This window comes from Phalacrocorax carbo, chromosome 6, assembly GCF_963921805.1.
Source record: "Phalacrocorax carbo chromosome 6, bPhaCar2.1, whole genome shotgun sequence".
In the NCBI taxonomy this organism is placed as follows: domain Eukaryota; kingdom Metazoa; phylum Chordata; class Aves; order Suliformes; family Phalacrocoracidae; genus Phalacrocorax; species Phalacrocorax carbo.
The window spans coordinates 8802270-8822321 of record NC_087518.1 but is presented as its reverse complement, the minus strand read 5'-3'; the positions used below and the strand labels follow the sequence as shown (position 1 = coordinate 8822321).

Here is a 20052-nt window from a genome sequence, read left to right as displayed (position 1 = left end):
TCCAAATTCAAAAAATGATTTCAATAACTTATGTAAAATAAATAAAGATTTGTTTGATTTTCAAATAATTAACTGGATGTATTTTGTGTAGTTTTACCTATTTGCCTTTAACAGTTGAAAACTCTGTGTCACTATTTGGTGTTTTGTCTGTAAAAGTCTCTTCACGAATTGACAGTATTTAGTGACATCTAAGCAAGGCAAGGATCTGTGTTCCTGTGTTCTTTATGCTTCTTATTCCGCTTTAGATTTCTGTCATCAGTTCTTGCAGAAATTTGATTTGCATTTAAGACATATTTGATAGTTAAGTAAAGAAGGAAGTGGCTGCAATGTTTTGTTAGATACTGTATATTTTATTAACACATGGCAGTGACATAATTTGGGTGTAAAAATACTGTTATCTTCAGGATAGTGATTGTGAAGTTTGGGGGCACTATTGCGTTCTCATCCTAATGCAGAACTCTTCTCAGATTTACTTACATTTATTAGCCTCCATTCCCCCATTCCTTCTCCTCAGAAAATAATACTTTAAATTAGTCTTCTAATATTAACAATATTGTCCTTTCCCCTGGAACAGGTGGTTTATTTTAGGTATCCACAATAATTTCATATTCCAGTATTTAAAGTAATTGTATTCCAGCACTTCTGAGCATCTTCAGCTCCCCCTTTGAGGGTTTACTCATAAATAAAATTATACACACCAACCTGTTTCTAGGATCTGTGGGCAGAGGATGATAGACTGGCATGGTTTGTTGTATAATTTTTATTGTGTTCTGCTCATGATTATTATGCCGCAGGATCATGGTCCTCTGTATAAAGTGAGAAGTTGCTTGATTTCACTGGAGGTGAGAGTGAACTATAGATTACCATAATGTGTTTTTCTTAAGGGATTAATGTTTTTCTGTAGTGGGCCTTAAACGAAATGGTCTGTTTTGTTATGGCTCGGTCGTTCTCTCATCATCTGGGCATGCTGATTTGTATGAACTTTCTGTCTCTTGCCCCCTTACTTGCCCAATTATATTCTTATACTTCTCATACTGGAGCCATATTTTAAAATGCACAGAAAGTACTCCTGGTTCCACTGCTGTCGACAGGACCCGATGGGACGGTCAGGGCTTCACTTCAGCGTATCAGATACTTGGGTTGTCATTTCGTCCTGAATCTCATCTACCAACAAGGCTTTACTAATAATATTTGTTCTTTATTTTTAAGCCTTTCTTGATCATTTCATACCTTTTGGCTAGAACTAACTTATTTGATTTCCTTTAATGCTGTAGTGCCCTGCAGATCTTTTCCTTGACAGACTTTTTTTGTGAATTCACTGTTTTTCTTTCTTCTGAGTACTGATACAGTGATAACCTTGTAGGTTCTCTGGGTCTCTCCCTTCGCACTTCAATTCCTGCATCCTTTTGCTTTTGTTGTAGAAAATCATTGGTGAATCACATCGTTGTACTTCTGTTCTTAGAAGTGTTTGTCTGCAGATCCATCCTTCCTTTTTCATTCCAGTTAAGGATTATCATATCTCAGGTCCTATACAGAGGCTGTCTTACAGATTCTAACTGAACAACTGAGGTGGGTGTTCCCTGTTTGAACGGCTTTCCCAGACCACCTGGCAAAAGAATGAAACCTGCTGGTACAGGAGAAAAAATGCCTGCAGTGTCATGCTGCAAAATAACCGTCCGCTGCAGTTTTAAGCAGATGCATGCTGCTTGTGGGTATACATTTAATTATAGTATCGCAAACCATTGTTTAATATGTTGTTAAATCTGTTTAGTGAGCTTTGAAACTGTGGGTTTTCCTTTTTTGTGTGGTTTGTTTTCTCTTCTTGACCCCTTCTTTCCTTTTGCAGGCTGCGATATATTTGTTCGTTTATGCTTTCTTCACCCCATTATTTGGCTGTTTTCTCTATATCATCCACTGTTTTCTGCCATGTTCCTACCTCACATTTTTCCTTTTCTACTTTCTATCTGAGATTAACTTACTCCTCCATGTCTTTTCTCTCTCTTCTCATTCACACACAAGCAGTCTGTGGTTATTGACACATCATCTCTGTCTGGATGCTACTTCTTGGGCTATTTTGCTTTCTCAGTTAAGCCCTTTGAATTGTGGCATTTCTGGACCACTTGTTCTCTTAAAGGAGCATTGGCTTCTAGGCAGAACTTTCCATCCTTCAGTGTTCTGCCCACTCCTGAGCATATTTGTCCCACTCAATTATGGGTGCCTAATGGAGGTGCCTAGTCATCTTTTCCTCCTTCTGTGGTCAGTGGGAAGAGAGGGGCTTCTTCAAAAAGTGCTTTGGACCAGGGGGGACCAAACTGGTCCCAAAAGCATCCCTGGCTCTCCACTGATTGCCAAGGGAGCTTTTGGATGACTGTGCTCCTGGCCTGGATGTTTTAGATCCATAATAGTCACCTCCGCTCAAAGTCTACAGCTTGTACATGTGTTTTCAGTTCTGATCTCCTTTTAACATGATGGCTTTTCAGGGTTTTCCCTGTTTTTCACTAAAATCATCAATGCATCTGTGTGTAGTGCTATGGAAACAATTTAAGAGAATTGAACTTGTGTGCTTAAAAAAACCCCAACACATATTCAGCATAGTGAGTTTGTGGGAAAAGAAAATTCTTTCCACCTCCAGTCCTTGTAAAATTGGTTTTTCATCTGCCCCTGTTCCTGCTCTCTGACTAATCGGGCTTGTGCATTGAACTGATGAACTGATCTTTCTGCTGCCACTTTCCTCCCTCTACTGGAATACTGATGTATTCACGACATAGTGGGAAAATATTTGACTAGCGGAAGAGGGTTTACTAAAGGACAGCCTGAGGCCCAGACTGCAGAATTAGATCTTGAGTGGGAATATGTAGGGGAAAAAAGAAAAATTGTGGAAGAGGGAGGGGGAAAAATGCAACAAACAGTTTGAAAGAGCAAAAAAGAGCAAGAAAGGAGATCATCAAAGATGTATGAAATAAAGGTGGTGTGTGTTTCACCTCTTTGGGTGGCACTTCTAAAGCAAGAGGCTTTGGAGTAACTTGGTGAGAGTCAAGATAGAAACTGAAAAGTTGATAATATATTGGCTTGTTAAAGTAGTGAGCTAATCAGTGGAATTTTGCCAAATTAAGCCATTTTACTTTTGCATAATTGGACATACATACATTAGCAGCGTTTCAAGGAAAGGATCACGTGATGTGTGAACGTTAAATTGATATGTCACAGTAAAATCTGTCACTATAAAAGTAGGCGTTGCTGTTCTATGGCTCTGTTTGGTCACCCATCACGATATTTACTTTATGAGTCTGTAAAGTAAACAATAATGAAAGCCTTTACGAATCTGATGGACTCTTAGATGTTTTGAGGATCCTCTCAAACTGCAGCTGAGGCAGCTTTCTGACAGCTTCCTCCAGAACAAAGGAAAGCTGTATGAACGAAGTGAAGTTTGTAATGTAGACCAGAGTGTTGACACAGAGAATATAATTCTGCCTGTAACTTGCCTTGTCCATGGCTGGAGTCTTAATTTGGCCACGGATGTTGTATTAGGCTCCATCTGTGGAGCACTCAAAGAACTAAGATTGAAAGAAATCGCTGAGAGTTTTTTTTTTTTCCCCTATCTGGCTTTTAAACCACAAAAGCGGCTTAGGTTCTGTTCAGAAACTGTGTAGCACCTGAGTGACATTCTTCTTCCAGTGATGTTCTTAGCTTTAATTGTAAGTAGTTTTCTATACTATAAAGTATACTGTTTGATAATTAGTCAAACGATAATGCCCTTGATTCAACATCTACCTTTAGACTCTGCTCGCATAAACACCTTTACTGATGCTCAGACCTCAGTTGAAGAGCTGTCCCACTGTTTTGGGAAGCTACGGTACAGTTATGAACACGTGTAAGTGAAAGGACAGGGCCCAGCTCAAGAAGCTGATAGCCTTTTTAATTAATCCTGCTACAGATATCTGCGGTAGAAGTCATTGTTGCTATTGTTATCTAAATCTCTTATTCAAGCAGTTAAATTAGACTTACAGTGATGAAGAGGAGAGAAAAGCCTCACTAGATGTTCTGGACTAGATCTACAATTTTACAAGATAGATCCCGAGTGTGATGTGAATTATCAGCTGAGTGGAACACTGAAAGTATTTGTATAATCACAGCCTATCCCATCCCATATGACAGTTGTCTGACGAGCTAGAATTCATACATCTTTTATATGCACAAATTTGGAAGGAAAGAGCTATAGCATGTATAGTTCCACACTTCAAATGAAAATAGCAAGGGTTAACCAAGCCTGCACGTACATACACCTCTGCAGGATGGGGACCGTGCGGTCTGAAGAAACTTATCTACAGTTTTGATTTCTGCTGTCAAGTTTTGCAAATAGGCGTATGGGGTCTGTGAGCAGCTCCCCTGACGGCACGAGTCCCGTGCTCTCGAGCTCACGCGTGGGCTGAGGGCCTGCGGAGGGGGCAGCAGATCAGATTTAAGTACGTTTTCAGTTGTTCGTTGGGGATGCTATTACTGACAGTGGTGTTGAGTGTGGCCGCTTTGCAGATCGTGGCCTGAGAGTTTAATTTGACATTGGTACTCGAACGATTTAGTCGATTGGAGAGAAAACCCTGTAATAAATGGATTCTAAAACCAGATTTTTTTAATCAAAGAACTTGGTTTTGCAAAGGTTAAACTTTGTTACTTTGAGTTTTCGAGCAGGAAAGCATCCTTTAATCATTGTTTTTAACGCCGCTCAACATCATCCCAAAGTTTAGGCAAAAAAAAAAATAAATCCAGCTGTTGTTTAAAAAGAAATGAAGAAATGGGGAATAACAATGACAAGACCCCCCCGGGAGACAGGTTACAAGTATAGCCAAGGCAGGGGCGAGCAGGAAACTCGGGGGTACCCCCCCCCCCCCCGGAGCGAGTTTCCTGCTCGCCCCTGCTTTTAAGGAGGCGCAGGGTTTAAGGTGGAGAGGAGGGGCGGGGCGCGCAAGCCCGTCTCCGCCCCGTCGCGTCGCCTCGCCGGTCCGTCCTTCCCCCCCCCCCCACCCGGGGCAGCGGGTGCCAGGCAGGGTTGTGATGCGGCCGTTGTTTTTGTAGGGTCGCGGGCTGTGGTGCGGAGAGAGAAAGGCGGCCCATGGAGCCGGGGAGCGCCTGGCGGGTGGCGTAGCCCTGCCCTCCCCCCCACCCCCCCACCCCTTCCGCCGCTTTGTTAGCGCAAACACACAAACGCGCCTCACCTACACGGTGAAGAGGAAGGGAGCGCTTCCCCTACAATAATGGGCACCCGGCTCCTGCCCCCCGGGCCGCCGCAGAGGTGAGTCGACGCCGCCCCAGGGCCGCAGGTTCCCCGCGGGGAGGAGAACGAACGGGCTGACAGCGCCGCGGCGCTCCCTTAAAAACCCGGCGCCACCTTAAAAGCGCCCGATGACTTTTTCTCGTTACATTATAGCAGCGGAAAGAATGTCGGCGCGGGCCGCGGGTGACGTCAGGAGGGAGCAGCGCAGCGCGGCGGCGGCGGCGGCCACGGCCAGGCAGCGGCAGCGGCGGCCCCGCCACGGCGAGGGAGGCGGAGGCGGAGGAGGCGGGAGCGGCGCCGGCCCCGCCGCCACCGCAGCGGCAATGGCGGCCGTCGGGGAGCGCAGGTCCCTGCCCAGCCCCGAGGCGATGCTGGGGCAGCCCTGGAGCCACTGGGTCGATGCTGCTAAACTTCACGGGAACGACGGTGAGCGGCCAAACCTCCCCCCGAGCCGCCGCTACCGGTCCGGCCCCCGCTCCCTGCGGGGCTGGGGGTGCCCCGGGCGCGGCCCCGCCGCGGGAGGGACAGCGGGGCGCCGGTGCGGCACGGCACGGCACGGCGGGGGGCGCCGCGGGTCCCGGGCCCGGGGAGGAGATTGGGTCCGGGGGGGGGGGTGTGTGTGTCTCCCGCCCCGCTCCCCAACGTCGCGGCCGAGTTCGTTGCCCGGTTGCGGTTCCCGAGGCCGGGGAGCGGCGCGGAGCGGGCAGCGCTTGTCCCAGTTCCTGTAATCCGGGACACGGTGCGATGGAGGGCTGAGGCTGTCCCCGGAGGCCGGCACCTCCTGCCCTCGATTCAGCCGGGGCTTGGGGCGGGGGGAGCGCCCGCTCCAGGTGAGGCGTCCCCCGACCGCTGACAGCGGCTCCCGGGGACGGGGCGGCGGGTCTCGGTCTCCCCCCGGCTGTGTTTGCTGCCGCAGCGATCCGAGCGGGTATCCCCGGTGGGCTGGTTTGTTCCCGTACCGGGGCGGGGGGGTCGGCCCCGCTCTGTGACTTGTGCGTGGATTGAGATCTTGTGGCTTTTTGGTTTTAGGAACAGCATTAGAAGAAAGTTTCAAGGAATACGGAAGAAACCGAGAAGCAATGCGACTTTGCCGAGAAGGTGAGTGCGATTCATTCCTGAAGAAAAACTGCACGGAGAAGTTTTCCTGCTTGTAACAGCTAGTTACGTGCATGGGAAGGAGAAAGGAAACTTATCTTCAATCCTATCGCTTTGGATTTGGGTGTTGCGGCCTGTCAGTGAGTGGTGTTATGACCATTATTATTAATATCTAATCTCAAAACTACAAGGTAAGGGAGGGTAGAGGTTACTTATTGTATTGTCTTTACAGTGTTTCTAGTTGGATTTTTTTGTGTTTTTTGCTATAAATAGTCCTAAGGAAGCTGTGTGACCAGCACCGATAATATCTTTTCTTGGGCTAAAATATTTTGATTCTTAATATAATCTATGTTGCTATTTGAACGCTGATCCGTTTCTCTGTTATGTCAATGTGTTACATTTATTTCTCAGTGCACTGGTAAATGAGAGTGACCTTTCACCTGTGATTAGCAAAAGCCCATTAACAGCCCAGTTCATTTCAAGAGTAACAATGTGACTTGAAGTTGAAAGCAAGCAATGAATGAAAGCTACAGACTATTGGTAACTTTGTAACAGGAAGCAGAGAAACCAGCGATAAGTGTGACCTGTGATGTTCGATTATTTTTTTTTTTTCTCCAGTTGAACGATTGTTTTACAGCAGAGAAATGTTAAAAAACTTTCTTAATATTGTTGGCACTAGCTCAGTTCTGTTGAACTTTCTGTTACTGAGAAATCTGCCTTAGACTAGGCATTGTTGTTTTAAATACTAGATCAGCTAGACCAGAGTCATCTACTTGACACTGTTAGAAATGGAGGACTGAGTTTGTAAACTTGGTTTACAATGCCAGAAGGCAGGACTTGCCAGGACCTTAGGAGATGATCCGATTCAGCACTTAACTACTTGAGCTACAAACAGCAAATGAAAACTAAAGCAAGGTGGCATGGGCTAGTAAGATCGGGAGGCAGCGATCTATACTGAGGCTGAATCAAAACGTCTATTTATGGTAGAGTTACTATTGTTGCTAAAATTTGGAAAAAATGAATTTGTAGGACCAGAGTCAGTGGTCACTGACCTGTAAGGAGATGCAATAGACAACTATGGTGCGGTGCTCAGAAACACTTTGCCATCTTCTAAGTGTATGTGTAAGTCCTTAGGCATTTGAAAAATCGCTTTATGACTTCATTGCAGAGTTCCAACCTAATAGTTGTGTTGGATTTGTGTTTCTGAATAGGCAAATCATTCAAGTGCTAAAACAGCATTTATAACAATAAGCATACACATTATCCTAGTAAAGATCTTACTAATAAGGATTTTCAAACATTCTTTCTTATTTCTACCTCTTAAAATGCAAGCATCTAAGGTTTCCAGATTTTAAAGATTAGCTGGCAGGGTGAGGAATAATTCTTCTTCCCCCCCTCGCCCCTGGAGAGAAATCATGAAGCTGTTTTTGCACGGGCTGACCACTGAGGCACAGCTTCTCTGCATTGACTCCAACCATGGGAATGATTTTTAGGGTTATGAGTTGAAGGAAGTTCATAAAACACTTTGAGAATTAAAAGTGAAACTCAGGAGCCCTGTCAGGCTTCCAGAGGTCTGTTTATTTCAGTTGCTTTATGACGTATGAATGAGACACTTGGTGTATACCTGTAGCTCGTCTGCAGGGAGCTCAGCCTACTGCAAAATAAAACAAAAAAAGAGAAAATTAGTATTAATTAAGTTTGCACTTAAAGAACTAGGGGAGCAGCAAAACGTGCCAGCGTACGTATGTGTTGTGTGATCAAATAAAATTTCGAGAATACTGTAACTGATTCCCTTTCCCAGGAAGAATTTTGCGTTCAAAATTGAGGAACAAACATTTATTAAGTAATTGGACTGTCTAAACTATGGATCTTAACACAGGTGATCCAAAAGTATAAATTTTGTCAAATTAACTCTAACCTCAAGATTTTTGTCATGGTACCACGCAGTATTTTAAATATGGCTAACAACAGAACTCGTTGTATAAGAAAGTTATGTGTCTACAGATTGAGAGTTGACTCAGAAGCCTGACTTCACAAAAGGATTTCAAGGTTATTTAGGCTAATTTAACCTTGCATTGCAACTCTTCCAGTTTGCATAAAACAATTAAATATTCATGGCCTGGAGAGGGAGCGAAGGAGGGAACATGACTTTACAGTCCACTTCATAGAACTGGGTTCAAAACCAAGAACTATTTTCTTTATTTATCAGTTTTCAGCTTTCAGGCCAGGCTCCCACCGGCCGCTGAGTTACAGTTTGTAGTTGTTTCCCTTCCCACATGCCCTTTCTTTGCGTCTTCTAGTGGGAATAGCTTCATCATCAGCCTGCTGGGTGGTGAGAGGTGGATTTCAGGCTTGCAGGCAGTAGAGCCTGTGGCCCCTGAATGAAGAGTGAGTGTTCCCATTGTCATAACTCTGTATTAAAAAGGGGCTTAACATTACCAGCTCCTCCTCCTGTGAAAGGAAAAGAATGATGCCTGATATTCTTTTAAAGGAAAAAAGGACATAAATGTGTAATTCCAGGACAACATTTGCAACCTCTGGAGAGAGGCAGGATTTCAGACACACCTTTGTCACTGGCATTTCCTATTTGCTGATCAGGCAGCTCCTCTCTCAGCATGCTGGTGGTTGTGAAGGCTGATGAGTCCTTAATACCTGTCAGTGATGCTAGTTCCATGTAGGGATCAGGAAACTAAAATTAGTTCATAGTCTCAAACGCTTTTTCCTGTATCTAACCCTCCTTGACGTAACCAAGCTGTCATTGAACTAAGAACTAGATATTGAATTTGGGCTTCCCAAACTCCCAGTATTTGTCTCTCACACTTCCCAGTTTCTTTTTCATTGCTTTTAAATGCTTTCTATTCTGCTAATCCATTATCTGCGATAATTGCTGCTGGGATCCTCGGAGACCTTCACCAAAGTGAGAAACTTGCTGGATGCTTTCCTACATGTTGCTTTTTGAGGCAGTAGCAGTCCACGCTGAGCTTTGATGTAGAAATTAGAGCTCCAGGAATAAGGTACGGGCCCAATGGATGTGGCTCTCTTTTGGTACAGAAAATCCCCAATAGTTGAAAATGAGAAAGAGGCATCTGCCATCATGGGAAAATTTAACTTTAAAGTACCCTTTAAAATTTACTTTGACTTTGTACACTGAAATCTTCTCGTGATAAGCAATGCTGTCCATGTAAGAGCGTGTTAGAAGGAATTGTACTTCAGTTATTTTCATATGTAGCTCACATGACTGAATCTTTTAGCTCATATAGTCACTTACTGCTTGTGAACAAGCAAAAGGTACGATTTCCCTGCAAGTATAGCATGTTGCATTTTAATCTGTGAATGCACTCTAAAACAGTGGGGCAGAAAATCTAGTCCTCTTCATCCATTTTTCTTATATTTTAAGATGAAGCTTTACTGAAGTGCATCTTTCAAACTTGTTTGTGTGGTATTAGGAGCATGTGCCATCAGATACAGCCGGCGTGCTCATGTACACTCAGTTCATCTTGGAGATGCAGCAGATCTCAAAAGAAGGTTGATGTGTCTGCAGTATCTGACACTTTTTCATTTGAATAAAATAATTCTTAGTGGCAAACTTTGTAATCAGTGCTTGAAACATTTTGGCAAACAAGTTCATTTTTCAGGAGATTCTTGCTAACCTGTGTTGAATTTGGTTTTCTTTTAAAACATTTTCTAGCCCATTACTGTTGTGAAGATGATCTCTAAATAGATCTGTGTTTGTAAGTATAGAGTTTGTTTGTGGTAACTTTGGGCTTCAAGAGAGTGAAGTTTCGCTTCTTGCAAAATTTGACAACAGGTTGGCTCGTTTTGCTCTGTGGAAGAGTAGAGAAGCTCTGAGTAGAAGCACTGAGGCCTAAATCTATTCATTGGGACTGGGGACTTAACCCTCCCTCACCCTCCGAAAAACTCTGACTCTCCCCACAGTAAATTTCCAGTTGCTACCAGTTATCTTGTATGTTGCTTTAAATAAAACAAAACCAAAAAAACCTAAGCCACCATAACCCCCAGGGCTGTATTGGAGAGGCAGAGAGAAAGAACCTGTTGGCTCTTAACAATGATCATCATTACTAGTAGTAATACTTGTTAATATGTGCAACCCTTTAGAAGTGGTTGGGGTGAAAGTCCGTTAGATTCTTATATTGGCTTATGAAATAATAATGAAATATGTAAAATAATAAAAAGGCAATGGAATTTATAGCATCTCAGAATAGAAAATAGAAGTGTGGAGAACAGAAGAGAGATTTGGTTTGGCAATTTAAAACTGAGCGTTTGGTTTTGATAGCTTATTCAGTGCATGCTGAGACTATGGGATGCCTTTGCAAGAGCTTAAGCATCTCATCCTCTCAGTTACACATACAGCCCCTTTTTTTGTTTTGTGGGGCTTTTTTGGTTTTGGTTTTGTGTGTGTTACATCCTTTGAGAGGTGAATCCCTTGGTACTGCCTATTTCAAGCACTTCACTAGTACTGTCACTATAGGTAATAGCTAACTGGCAACAAAGAGGAGGAGGACAGAACATTTGTAACTTAGGTCTTGAGCTCAATTCGATCAATTATCTTTGATCAAGATTGTTGAGTCTTGGCTAAAAAGAGGTCTTTGTCACCCTTACAGCATCCATACAGTCTGCCAGGGATTTGTTCTAACTCTTTTTACTTGGTGCTTCTGAGAATCCTGAGGAAGTTTCTGATTGCTCTCTGTACGTAACTGAGCTATTTTGGTTGAGGTGGTCCTCTCAGTGGTCATGGAGGGAGATGAGGAGGAGACAATTACTTTACCATAGGTTGAGGTTAGATGAGCGATTGTCACTGATGTGTTAGATGTGATCGGAGGTATCACAAGTCAAAACTGATGCTGGCTGTGTGGTGACAGAGCGTGGTACCACTCTTACAGTGTTTAGACTATGCTGGTCTTAATAAAGAAGTGTTGAATTTTCTGTGGGAATGCATATTGTCAGTTTTTGGTAGGCACCTTCAGAAGATGCTCCAGAAGACTTCATGACCGTAGGAATCTGTCAGGAGAGCAGGTCGGAGCAAATTCCGTTCAGCATCATGTCACCTGATAGCAGTTGAACTTCTGGTCTTGGAGGGTTAGTATGTCCTAGGAAAAAAAAAAAGAGACTCTATGAACCTCTAGGGCATTCAGCAGAAGCTCTGAGATTGGATTGTATTGATTGTTATTAATGGACGTTACCAGAGCTGTGTGAGGGTACTGAGAGCTGTGCAATGAGCCCTTGTTCTTCTTGAGCCTGTGTTGGGCAGGGGTGAGCAGTGCGATCCAGGACTGGGCCAGGAGGGCTCACTAGAAGCATCTTTATCACAGAGCCAAGGTCTAGAATTTTCCCAGCAGCAGGTTCAATAAATAATTAAAGCATTGGTGAAACTTTTTTCCCAATATTAAGTGGTAAATACAGGTAAGAGACAGCATCTTATTTCAAATTTAAATTTGTTTTTATTCAGCCTTGGGAGGTGCTCAACTGAGTTGATTTTTGTTGTGTTAAATCATATCAAAGATGCTTAGAGGGCTCTATAGTCCTGGACTGCCTGCAAATGCACTGTGAGAATTTTTAATAGACTGAAATAAGTATTTCAAGGTAGCAGTACAAAGTGCCATGCTTCTTTTTTGACATTCTGCATAGCTATTCGCAGTCTGTAATCAGATAAATTTCTTCATTTCATAGCATTTTAATTGACTGTTTACACAAAGTGTTTTAAGGATTTGTGGACTGGTTATTGTAAAACAATTACAAGGAGACTTTAAAAGTGCATTGAACTGTTTAAGAAAATTGTAGATTTTATGAGAGAGCTTGAAAAACATGCAATTTGAAAGGATGCTACTTTTGAGATTATCTGCAGTGACCCCCCTTGTTTTCTTGTTGGCTTTTTTCTCCCTTAAATCCATGTTCTGTTTACAATATTTGATTTTTTTTCTGGTGAGATGAGTCACATGTTATAAATAGAATATTGTGATGTTAGACTGCAAGTTAGAACTGTGTCATCTTTTATGCTTTAAAGACACTTTGCGGGTTTTAGATATTACCTTATTATTAGTGCGATATTGCAAAGCCTTGGGGACTTTCACTGGAACTGCAGCCACAAAACTGCCTGAATCTATCCATAATATGTGAGGGAGCAGGAGACATACATATGTATATATTTTTTTATAAGAACTTTTGAAATAGTTGTCTGTATGCACACATAACAGTCAGGAATTCACTGTTATCTAACGCTTAAGTGGTATGTATGATTAGCTGTGTTATCCCTGTGCAGAAGAGGTGATGTCTTGATTTTACTTCATTAAATACTGCTTTTTGTATAGTTTCTCTTCTACATTTAAAAGCAAATGCTCAGAAAGAGAACAGTACGATAAATATATAGAAATATGACTTTCACATGAGTTGATAGCACTGTCATCTAAGTAGAGCAGGAAAGACAAAAAGGCTTAGTGAAGGGTACTTTTAAATAAATTGGGTTAAGAGGATGCAGATTATTCTCTCTAAGGTAACTATTTTAAAAGCTATTTCTTCCATTGCAGTGGGTCTGTAAAAGCAAATGTGTACAGTTCTTGCACCTTTTCAGGCTATGCCTAGCCTGTGGCTGTAACTGTCAAAGGCCAGCTGGGGATATGTGTGATCTCTTATCCTTTACAAGACAGAAAGGATTTAATCTTTCACAAATCATTGTAAAATTTGATTTGTAATTAAGTACTCTAAACAGTCTATAAGGTGCTTGAAAACTGTTTCTCTTCCCTTTTAATGAAGAAAATCACCACTGCTTTGGAAGTTGCCTGTTTGTATGATACTCAGCATTATTTCCTAGAAATTCTTACAGTGTAGGTGACAGCACAGAAATGAATACAGCTTCATACTTACACCTGAAATTTTTAGCAGCAAATGTTAATATCTGGCAAAGGGAATTCAAAGTGTAATGGAGCAGAGTAGCACAACTGTAAAAGTAGTTGTCATGGAAGGCAATTAATTTATTGTAATTGGTGTTCCTGTTGCTAGAAGGCTCTGCACAGTCAAAAGTTCTCCCTGTTTGCGCAGGCTGTGTGCAGCTCTGAGCCGGGACCGGTGGTGCAGTGGCTTTCAGACTGATTCTCGTGGTAAATCAGATACTCATGGTAACATCATACTACAGCTTATGACTTCATCAAAGTAAACTGCACACGCAGCTGCTCCCATGTCACTTGGAGCCATGATCACTGGCTTTGGAAATGGTCGCTGTGATCGTTATTGGCTCAAGTAGACTATAAATACTCAAATGCTCAGTTATTTGCATGTAAACGCTGCTTGTCATCCCTTGTGGAATAAACTATTTTGTGGTAAACTGTTTTCCCATGAGAAAGATTGTTTATTGACAGGCTCGCCCCCTGCCCTGATTTCAACTTTTGATAGCTTCAGTGTAGCCCATAGACAAATTTCATTGATAATAAAAGGTGAAAGGGATAATTGGTTATGCCTCCCTTCTCTTCTGGTGGGATTATAACAGCCAGAAAACTTATGCAGTGTTCTTGATCTGCTTTTCTGTGGCTAAGCAGGACTTGCATCTTGTGTCAACTGTTTGTAGTGTAATAGGAAACTCAATGTTCTCAACTGGCATCGAAAAAACATATACAAAGCAGCCGAAGGGCTAAAATCCAATTGGGAGCAGCTTTGAGGCTGTAAGTCCATGATGCGCGCTTTTGTTCTGAAATCTGGAGCTCTCGCGGTTTTACTTGCAAGAAGGGTTGTTGGACAATTTCATGCTGATATAGTTGCCTGAAAGTCCTATAGCAGCTTGCATTAAAATGAAGTGTAGAAGCTTTAATGAGTTAAATCTAAGAAGCAAATAACACACTGAATACTCAGTAAATTGGATGTTTGTTTTTCCTTTAACGTCAAATTCTGTTGTATTTGCCCTTCATAAGTTCAGTTTTCTGTCTGTGGGTTTTTTTCATTGACTGCACAAACGATGCAGTAGATGTTGTCAGTGGGAAGTTTGGAGTTCTGCCCGTTTATTAAGTGGTATCTGGGGAAGTGAGGTCTTGTCATGAGCCACCAAAGTCAACAAGGGTTTTGCTTGTGACTGGAGGGAGGATGCAGGACCAGGTCATGGGGCTCAGTGGGCGAGGGTTTGCATGTGCAAGACAACCATGTTGATCAGCCAGCCAGCAGAGAAGTGCTTTGCTATGCAAACATTTTAATTGTCAGTCCCTAGATATTGTAGCCATTGCTTTCTCAAGGTGTATATAGCCTAAATGACACCCTCTGGCTATTGTTTTAGGTTAAAATACAGAAGAAAATCTGTATCGGTTTACATCCAGGGTGTGGTTCTACAATCTTTTTTTTTTATTTGCAGTAATGATGGATTAAGCAGCTCCTCCATCTCTGCTAAGGGAAACATTTGTGAAGTAATGGTTGCATTCTAACTTACGGTGGTGGTTGCTTAAAGATACTGAATTTTCCAGCACATATTTGGTCTGGTAATCCAAGAATCCATTGGGCCATACTTCCTTATGTATCTCTTCATAGTGAATCTGATCTGACTTTTACATGGCTACCTATGTGATTGTATGGTATAGTAGGTCTTGTATCTTAGTTATCTTTAAGAGTATTAGAGATATCAGTGAATAACTGTAGTATAAATCAGGATCAGTTATAATATGTCTTGTGAAAAGTAAACAGCAAGTAAGAATTAGTTTATTTAACATATTGGTTAGTTTTTAAATTTATTTCCAGTAATTAGCTATGTTAGAAAACTAGGTAATAGAAATGAAAAGTTTCTTTGAAATTCCTGAGGTGGTTCCCAGTCACTTTGTGAACTGGAAAGAATATGATTTGCATCTGGGTTACTCTGCTGAGGAAGAGTTACGGTGCCATTTATTTTTATCTCCTATTGGAGTGCTATTGCAAATGATGCCAAAAGGAGAAAGAGGCATCATCCGTACAGTATAGGTACATGTGAGCCATACCAAATATTCTTCTTATCCCTTCAGAACAAATCTGTAGCAGCGTGGAATATCCAGAGGCCTCAAATTCTGCAAAAATTAGGGTTAACTGGCTGTATTTTTGATGGATATTTCAATGAGTGAAAATTGTTCCCAACAGTCAGACACTGTGGGTGTCGGATTATTGAGACAGCCATGTAAAATAATTCGGAAAGCAGCTTTCAAAATAATAAATTTTCCCATTTTCCCCAGGAAATCTTAAAATTGTCTGTTTCACTCCAATTCAATTAGGATGACTCTAGAAATGTACTAAAGGAGTTTAACTTGCCTCTGACTACTGGAATGCTTTGGGCTTTGGTTCTGGGTTTTAGGATGTTATCTTCAGTTAACTCGTGTTTTAAAATGTATAGTCTATGTTTGAATGTGTGTGTTCTGCTCGGCTAGAAGAGATGGCAGTCATCCTGCCCTCGCTGGTACTAAATGGAAGTATTTGAGAGGAAAGGCTTAAATGAATTTCCTGATAGCCAGCATTTACTTCATAAAAGTACCTAAAGATGAATTTTGGAAAGCAATTTTGGTTTTCATTTCTGCATAAGTTGTGTTACCCAAAGCGGCTGTCTTGATATCATACTTGTTAGGGAGCTTCTGTTCCATATTGTAGTTCATAATATACAGAGAATTTTTGAGCAAATTCAATCTATCTGTGTTGCCTAGCAAAGCTAGTGTAATGGGTGCTTATATAATAGATTGCAAATTTTTGTCCTAAATGCTCTTTTCTGTGGCAAAGTGACTGAAGAAAGACATCTACTACCAGTTGTGTTCTGGGACCTGGAGGGAAGTAGAGATGTCTGAACCATACCTGATACGGTTTGATTATGTCTTGTAGGCTGGGCAGAGCCCTCTCCTTATCTGTTACCCCTTCTGTAGGACCTGCTTCAATAGCCAGCTGACTTGGTTTTCTTTGTCTGGCTGTTTCATCGCTGCTATTTCCATGGGGTGTTTGGAGAAGTCCAAAACGCATCAGCCCTTGTTTGGGAAATTTCTTTCTGGTTCTGCCTGACTATCAGCCTATGCCTTGAAATGTCAGGGCATAGACCACCCTGCCATTGCTGAAATGAAAACTGCAAGTCTCTTCTGTTGTTTTTGTGGCCTGAATTTAATGATCTGAAGTGTTGGCTTGATAGCTTTGGAGATAAGAATGCTACTTTTATTTGCAGAGTAGGTAGAACACAGGAGTAGAGTCTTCAGTGCGCTGTCAGTGTGTCTCATCTGAGGCTTGTTTACAGCTACTTGGGATAAAAAGGGCGTTCTCTGTGCAACACTGCATCTGTCCTCCTGCTGACACCATCAAGAGTTGTCATGGATAGCTGTGACCATGTGAAGGAAGGCCCCTGTCCTGGGAAAGGACCAAAATCACAATCTGGATAGATGATGCTCTGCATTGTAAAATAGGAAGACAAGATGGTAAGGCACAACATCAGCAGTTTTATTTATAATTTAATCACGCTGAGAGTTTTCCTGCACTCATGTGAGTGGCGTTGCAAGATCAGGGCTTCATTCGTCATCGCAGTGATACAGGGTGATGTCACCAACTGACGGGAGCGTTTGGGGTGTCTGTACTGTTATGGTGGCCCCGTGATAGCCTTTCATGGACTCCTTTGGCATCTTTCCCCAAGTGCTCCGCACTGTTGCTGGAAGCAAAAGCTTTTGAGCAATTTCCAAACACAAAGCAGTGCATTGTGGGCCAGCTCTGGGAAGACTGGCTCAACAAGTTTGGCAGCAGCGGCTTTGGCTTTCTGCCTACCCTGGATAGGCACCAGTACAGATTGCCATAGTCTTCGGGCGGGTTTGCGCTGAAGACCTCAGCCTAGGTCTTGAAATACATGTGCGTATAAAAGCAGTTGCTGCGTCTGGCAAAAGATCCGCTTCTGTTGTAAACCATGGTTTTGTTGTCCTAGATATGTTTGCAGTAGTTATCTTTTGTCTGCTTTAGGAAGATGGATGTGTTATTTGTTTTCAGTGTACTGGAGGGTAGTAAACTCTACAAATTTGTTATAATATCAAAGGATCCTGTTTACCTTTCAATTTTCTGTTATCTATTTAATCTTACTTACTGTTGTCATCCTGAGTCATCTAGGGGCAGTTAACTAGTGCTCTGAAATGTTCTATTCCGTGGCATTTTTAAAATACCTACTCCGTATGTTCGTTGCTGTGCCTCTTGGTTGATACTGACTCCATATGTCTTCTGTGACATCTCCTCTACAGAGCTTTGCAAACAGGCCTAGTCTTGTAACACAATGTGCTGGGCCCACCGCTTGAGGTCTGTGGGGTTCTGGCGGGGTGCAGGACACTGCTTGCCTGTGTCTCATTGCACAGTCATACACCGAGTATGTCTATTCTTGTTTCTTGCTAAGGATGACTTCCTCTGTCTTGCTGCTTGTATAATCAGGTTTATTCTTATGTCCTTTTTCATAAGAGATGTCTAAAAATTAAAATTTGTGCCCAATTCAGTACCTCCCCCCCCAAAAAAAAGCAGAGCATTTTGTGTCCTAGCTGGCCTACAAAAGGGAGAAACGTTCCTTTTTCCCCCTCCCCCTGTGTATTTAGGTCCATTCATAACTCTCTCTATGCTGTCATCCCAAGTGTGACGAGCACTGTTAGCTGCAGAGGGGCCAGAGGAGAGTAACAGTCTTAGAAGTGTCTGCAAAAATGTGAGTTAGACCGAACCAACCAAATCAGTACATTAAGGAGTCTGGGCAAATTCTTTTCTCCTTCCCTTTTTGTTTTGTTTTGTTATAGGAATTACCTTCCGCGTGCATCACAAGTGGGCTGGTGTTCCGGTTAGGTTATAGAGGCCCAGACCATGAAAGAGCAGAAAAATTACTTTAAAGCATGTTGTCCCTTTCAGATCTTCTGCTTGTTTAATGTGATCTAAGTGATCTCCATTTCTGAATACATCTGAATTCAAAAATACTAAAAGTTGCAGTCCTTCCCAACCTGTTTCTATTTGAGTGAAATAGGTGCTTTAAGTAGCAGAGAACTAGTGCCAAATATGGCAGGATAATACCTGGTGCAGACTTGTTCGCCAGTGTTTTTAGTGTCTTTTTTATTCTGTAACGATATCATGTATTTTATGTATAATGTTTGGAGACGGAATTCTGGAAAATTTTGTGAAGGCGGGCTCCTAAAATAAGGCGAATCACTCTTAACGGTGAAGCAGTACATCCTGAAATAAGGATAGCGATGGGCTTATTCTAAAAGGGAGATGACATGCAAAGGCAAAAACGAAATTTCTTCTTTAGAAGAATTTGAAATTCCATAACAATAAAAAAAATTTCACTTCCATAAAGAATTTTTAGGCTGAACTGGGTTTGTGTTATATCACAAACAGCAAGCAGTGGAAGTATTGACCTTATACTGTGAACAGGCAGCCTGATTTTCTTCAGTGCTTACCTATTTAGTTAATATAACTGTCTCAGAGGACAACTGGTACTGGTTTGAAGCCTAACACTTCTGAATAGATAGATCCCCTCTGGGAAGGGAAGCTCTGATGACTGTAGCTCTGTATGTGCCGGAATATATAACTTGTGAGAAGTAAAGGCGCATGGTTTACTGGTTCCTTAGCTCTGTAATTGAAATAGTCATAGTTATTTGTCTAAAGGTATCCAATGGCCAAGTTTAAAATACTTTGTGTCACTACATGTGTGTTCAAATACATAAGAAGTGGGTTAGGTTTTTTACTGCAGTATAACAACAAAAGCATTGTTTTATTTTCCACTTTATCTTTTAATCTTATTAAATATCACAGTACAGTTGGGGTTTTTTTTGCTGTAGTACACTTACGCCTGTTGCTGTGCAATTTTTTTTTATTGTTTCAAATCAACTGTTAGTAAATCTGTAAAGCAAGCAAGTAAAATGTAATGGAAAACCTTAGTAGTGCCTGCCAGATTGAGAAGAGTGCAGAAATGTAAGTTGGTATGTGAAAATTGACAGGCATCAGTTTCCTTATAGCTGTATTAGACATGATTGAAACAGTCTTATTTTTGAAGTGGATGTTCCAGTGCATGGAGAATGGGAGTGGCAAGGGTGGGGTGGTTTTAGGTAGTTGGGTTGCCTAATAAAAGAAAATACTGAAATAGAATTCAGTTGACAGGTCAGCTGTACTATTTTGCTTAAATTATTTTTTTTTTGCCTATGCTGATTTTCCCCCTCAGGTATCAGGTGCACGATGAGAAATGTATGCGGAGTATTCTTTGTGCAAAGATGCATAGGCTTTGCAGAATTAACGAATGTGTGATGTTTTTAATATGGAGATTGCACTAACGCCATCATACAAGAGATGCATAACTGTCTCTAGTTCTTCCTTTTATTGGTTTTGAAAAAGTTTGTTTTTTTAAAGACTGTATTGACTCTGGTGTTTCTGATGTCGCTTTTGTGTTTGGTGGTTTTTTGTTTTGGTTTGGTTTTTTCAGTATTGCTAAATTTTGTTGTATTCTCCTATCACAAAAGATATAGTCATGGCTACATTGTGTTCCTCAGATAGTATGAAAAATGTGTAAATCTGTAAGTGAATGATTGTTACTGCTCTATTGCCTCAGTTACCGGGCACCGAGACGCGGCCAGCACCCAGCGGCGTTGCCATGATGTGGACAGTTACATAGGGAAAGATGGCAAAACCCACCCATGCCATATTTTTTTTTCCTCAAAAGCCTAGATAAGAGATGTGAAAGGGTGAGGAGCTTGGAACACGTT

At 41.9% G+C, this 20052-nt stretch overlaps 1 protein-coding gene across 5 annotated transcripts in view; it reads left to right on the top strand.

Moving 5' to 3' along the window:
- The window catches only part of ATXN7 (ataxin 7), a 90497-nt gene that overhangs the window by 21690 nt on the left and 48755 nt on the right, over window positions 1-20052 (top strand). For 4 of the 5 annotated variants that reach the window (XM_064453563.1, XM_064453566.1, XM_064453562.1 and 1 more), the window contains exons 3-4: window positions 5423-5695; window positions 6299-6367. In XM_064453563.1, coding sequence (XP_064309633.1) covers window positions 5434-5695; window positions 6299-6367 — 331 coding nt within the window. In that variant the 5' untranslated portion in view covers window positions 5423-5433. Of the gene's footprint in view, window positions 1-5070; window positions 5288-5422; window positions 5696-6298; window positions 6368-20052 lie in introns of all 5 variants that reach the window. The other variant, XM_064453565.1, reaches the window with a different exon arrangement.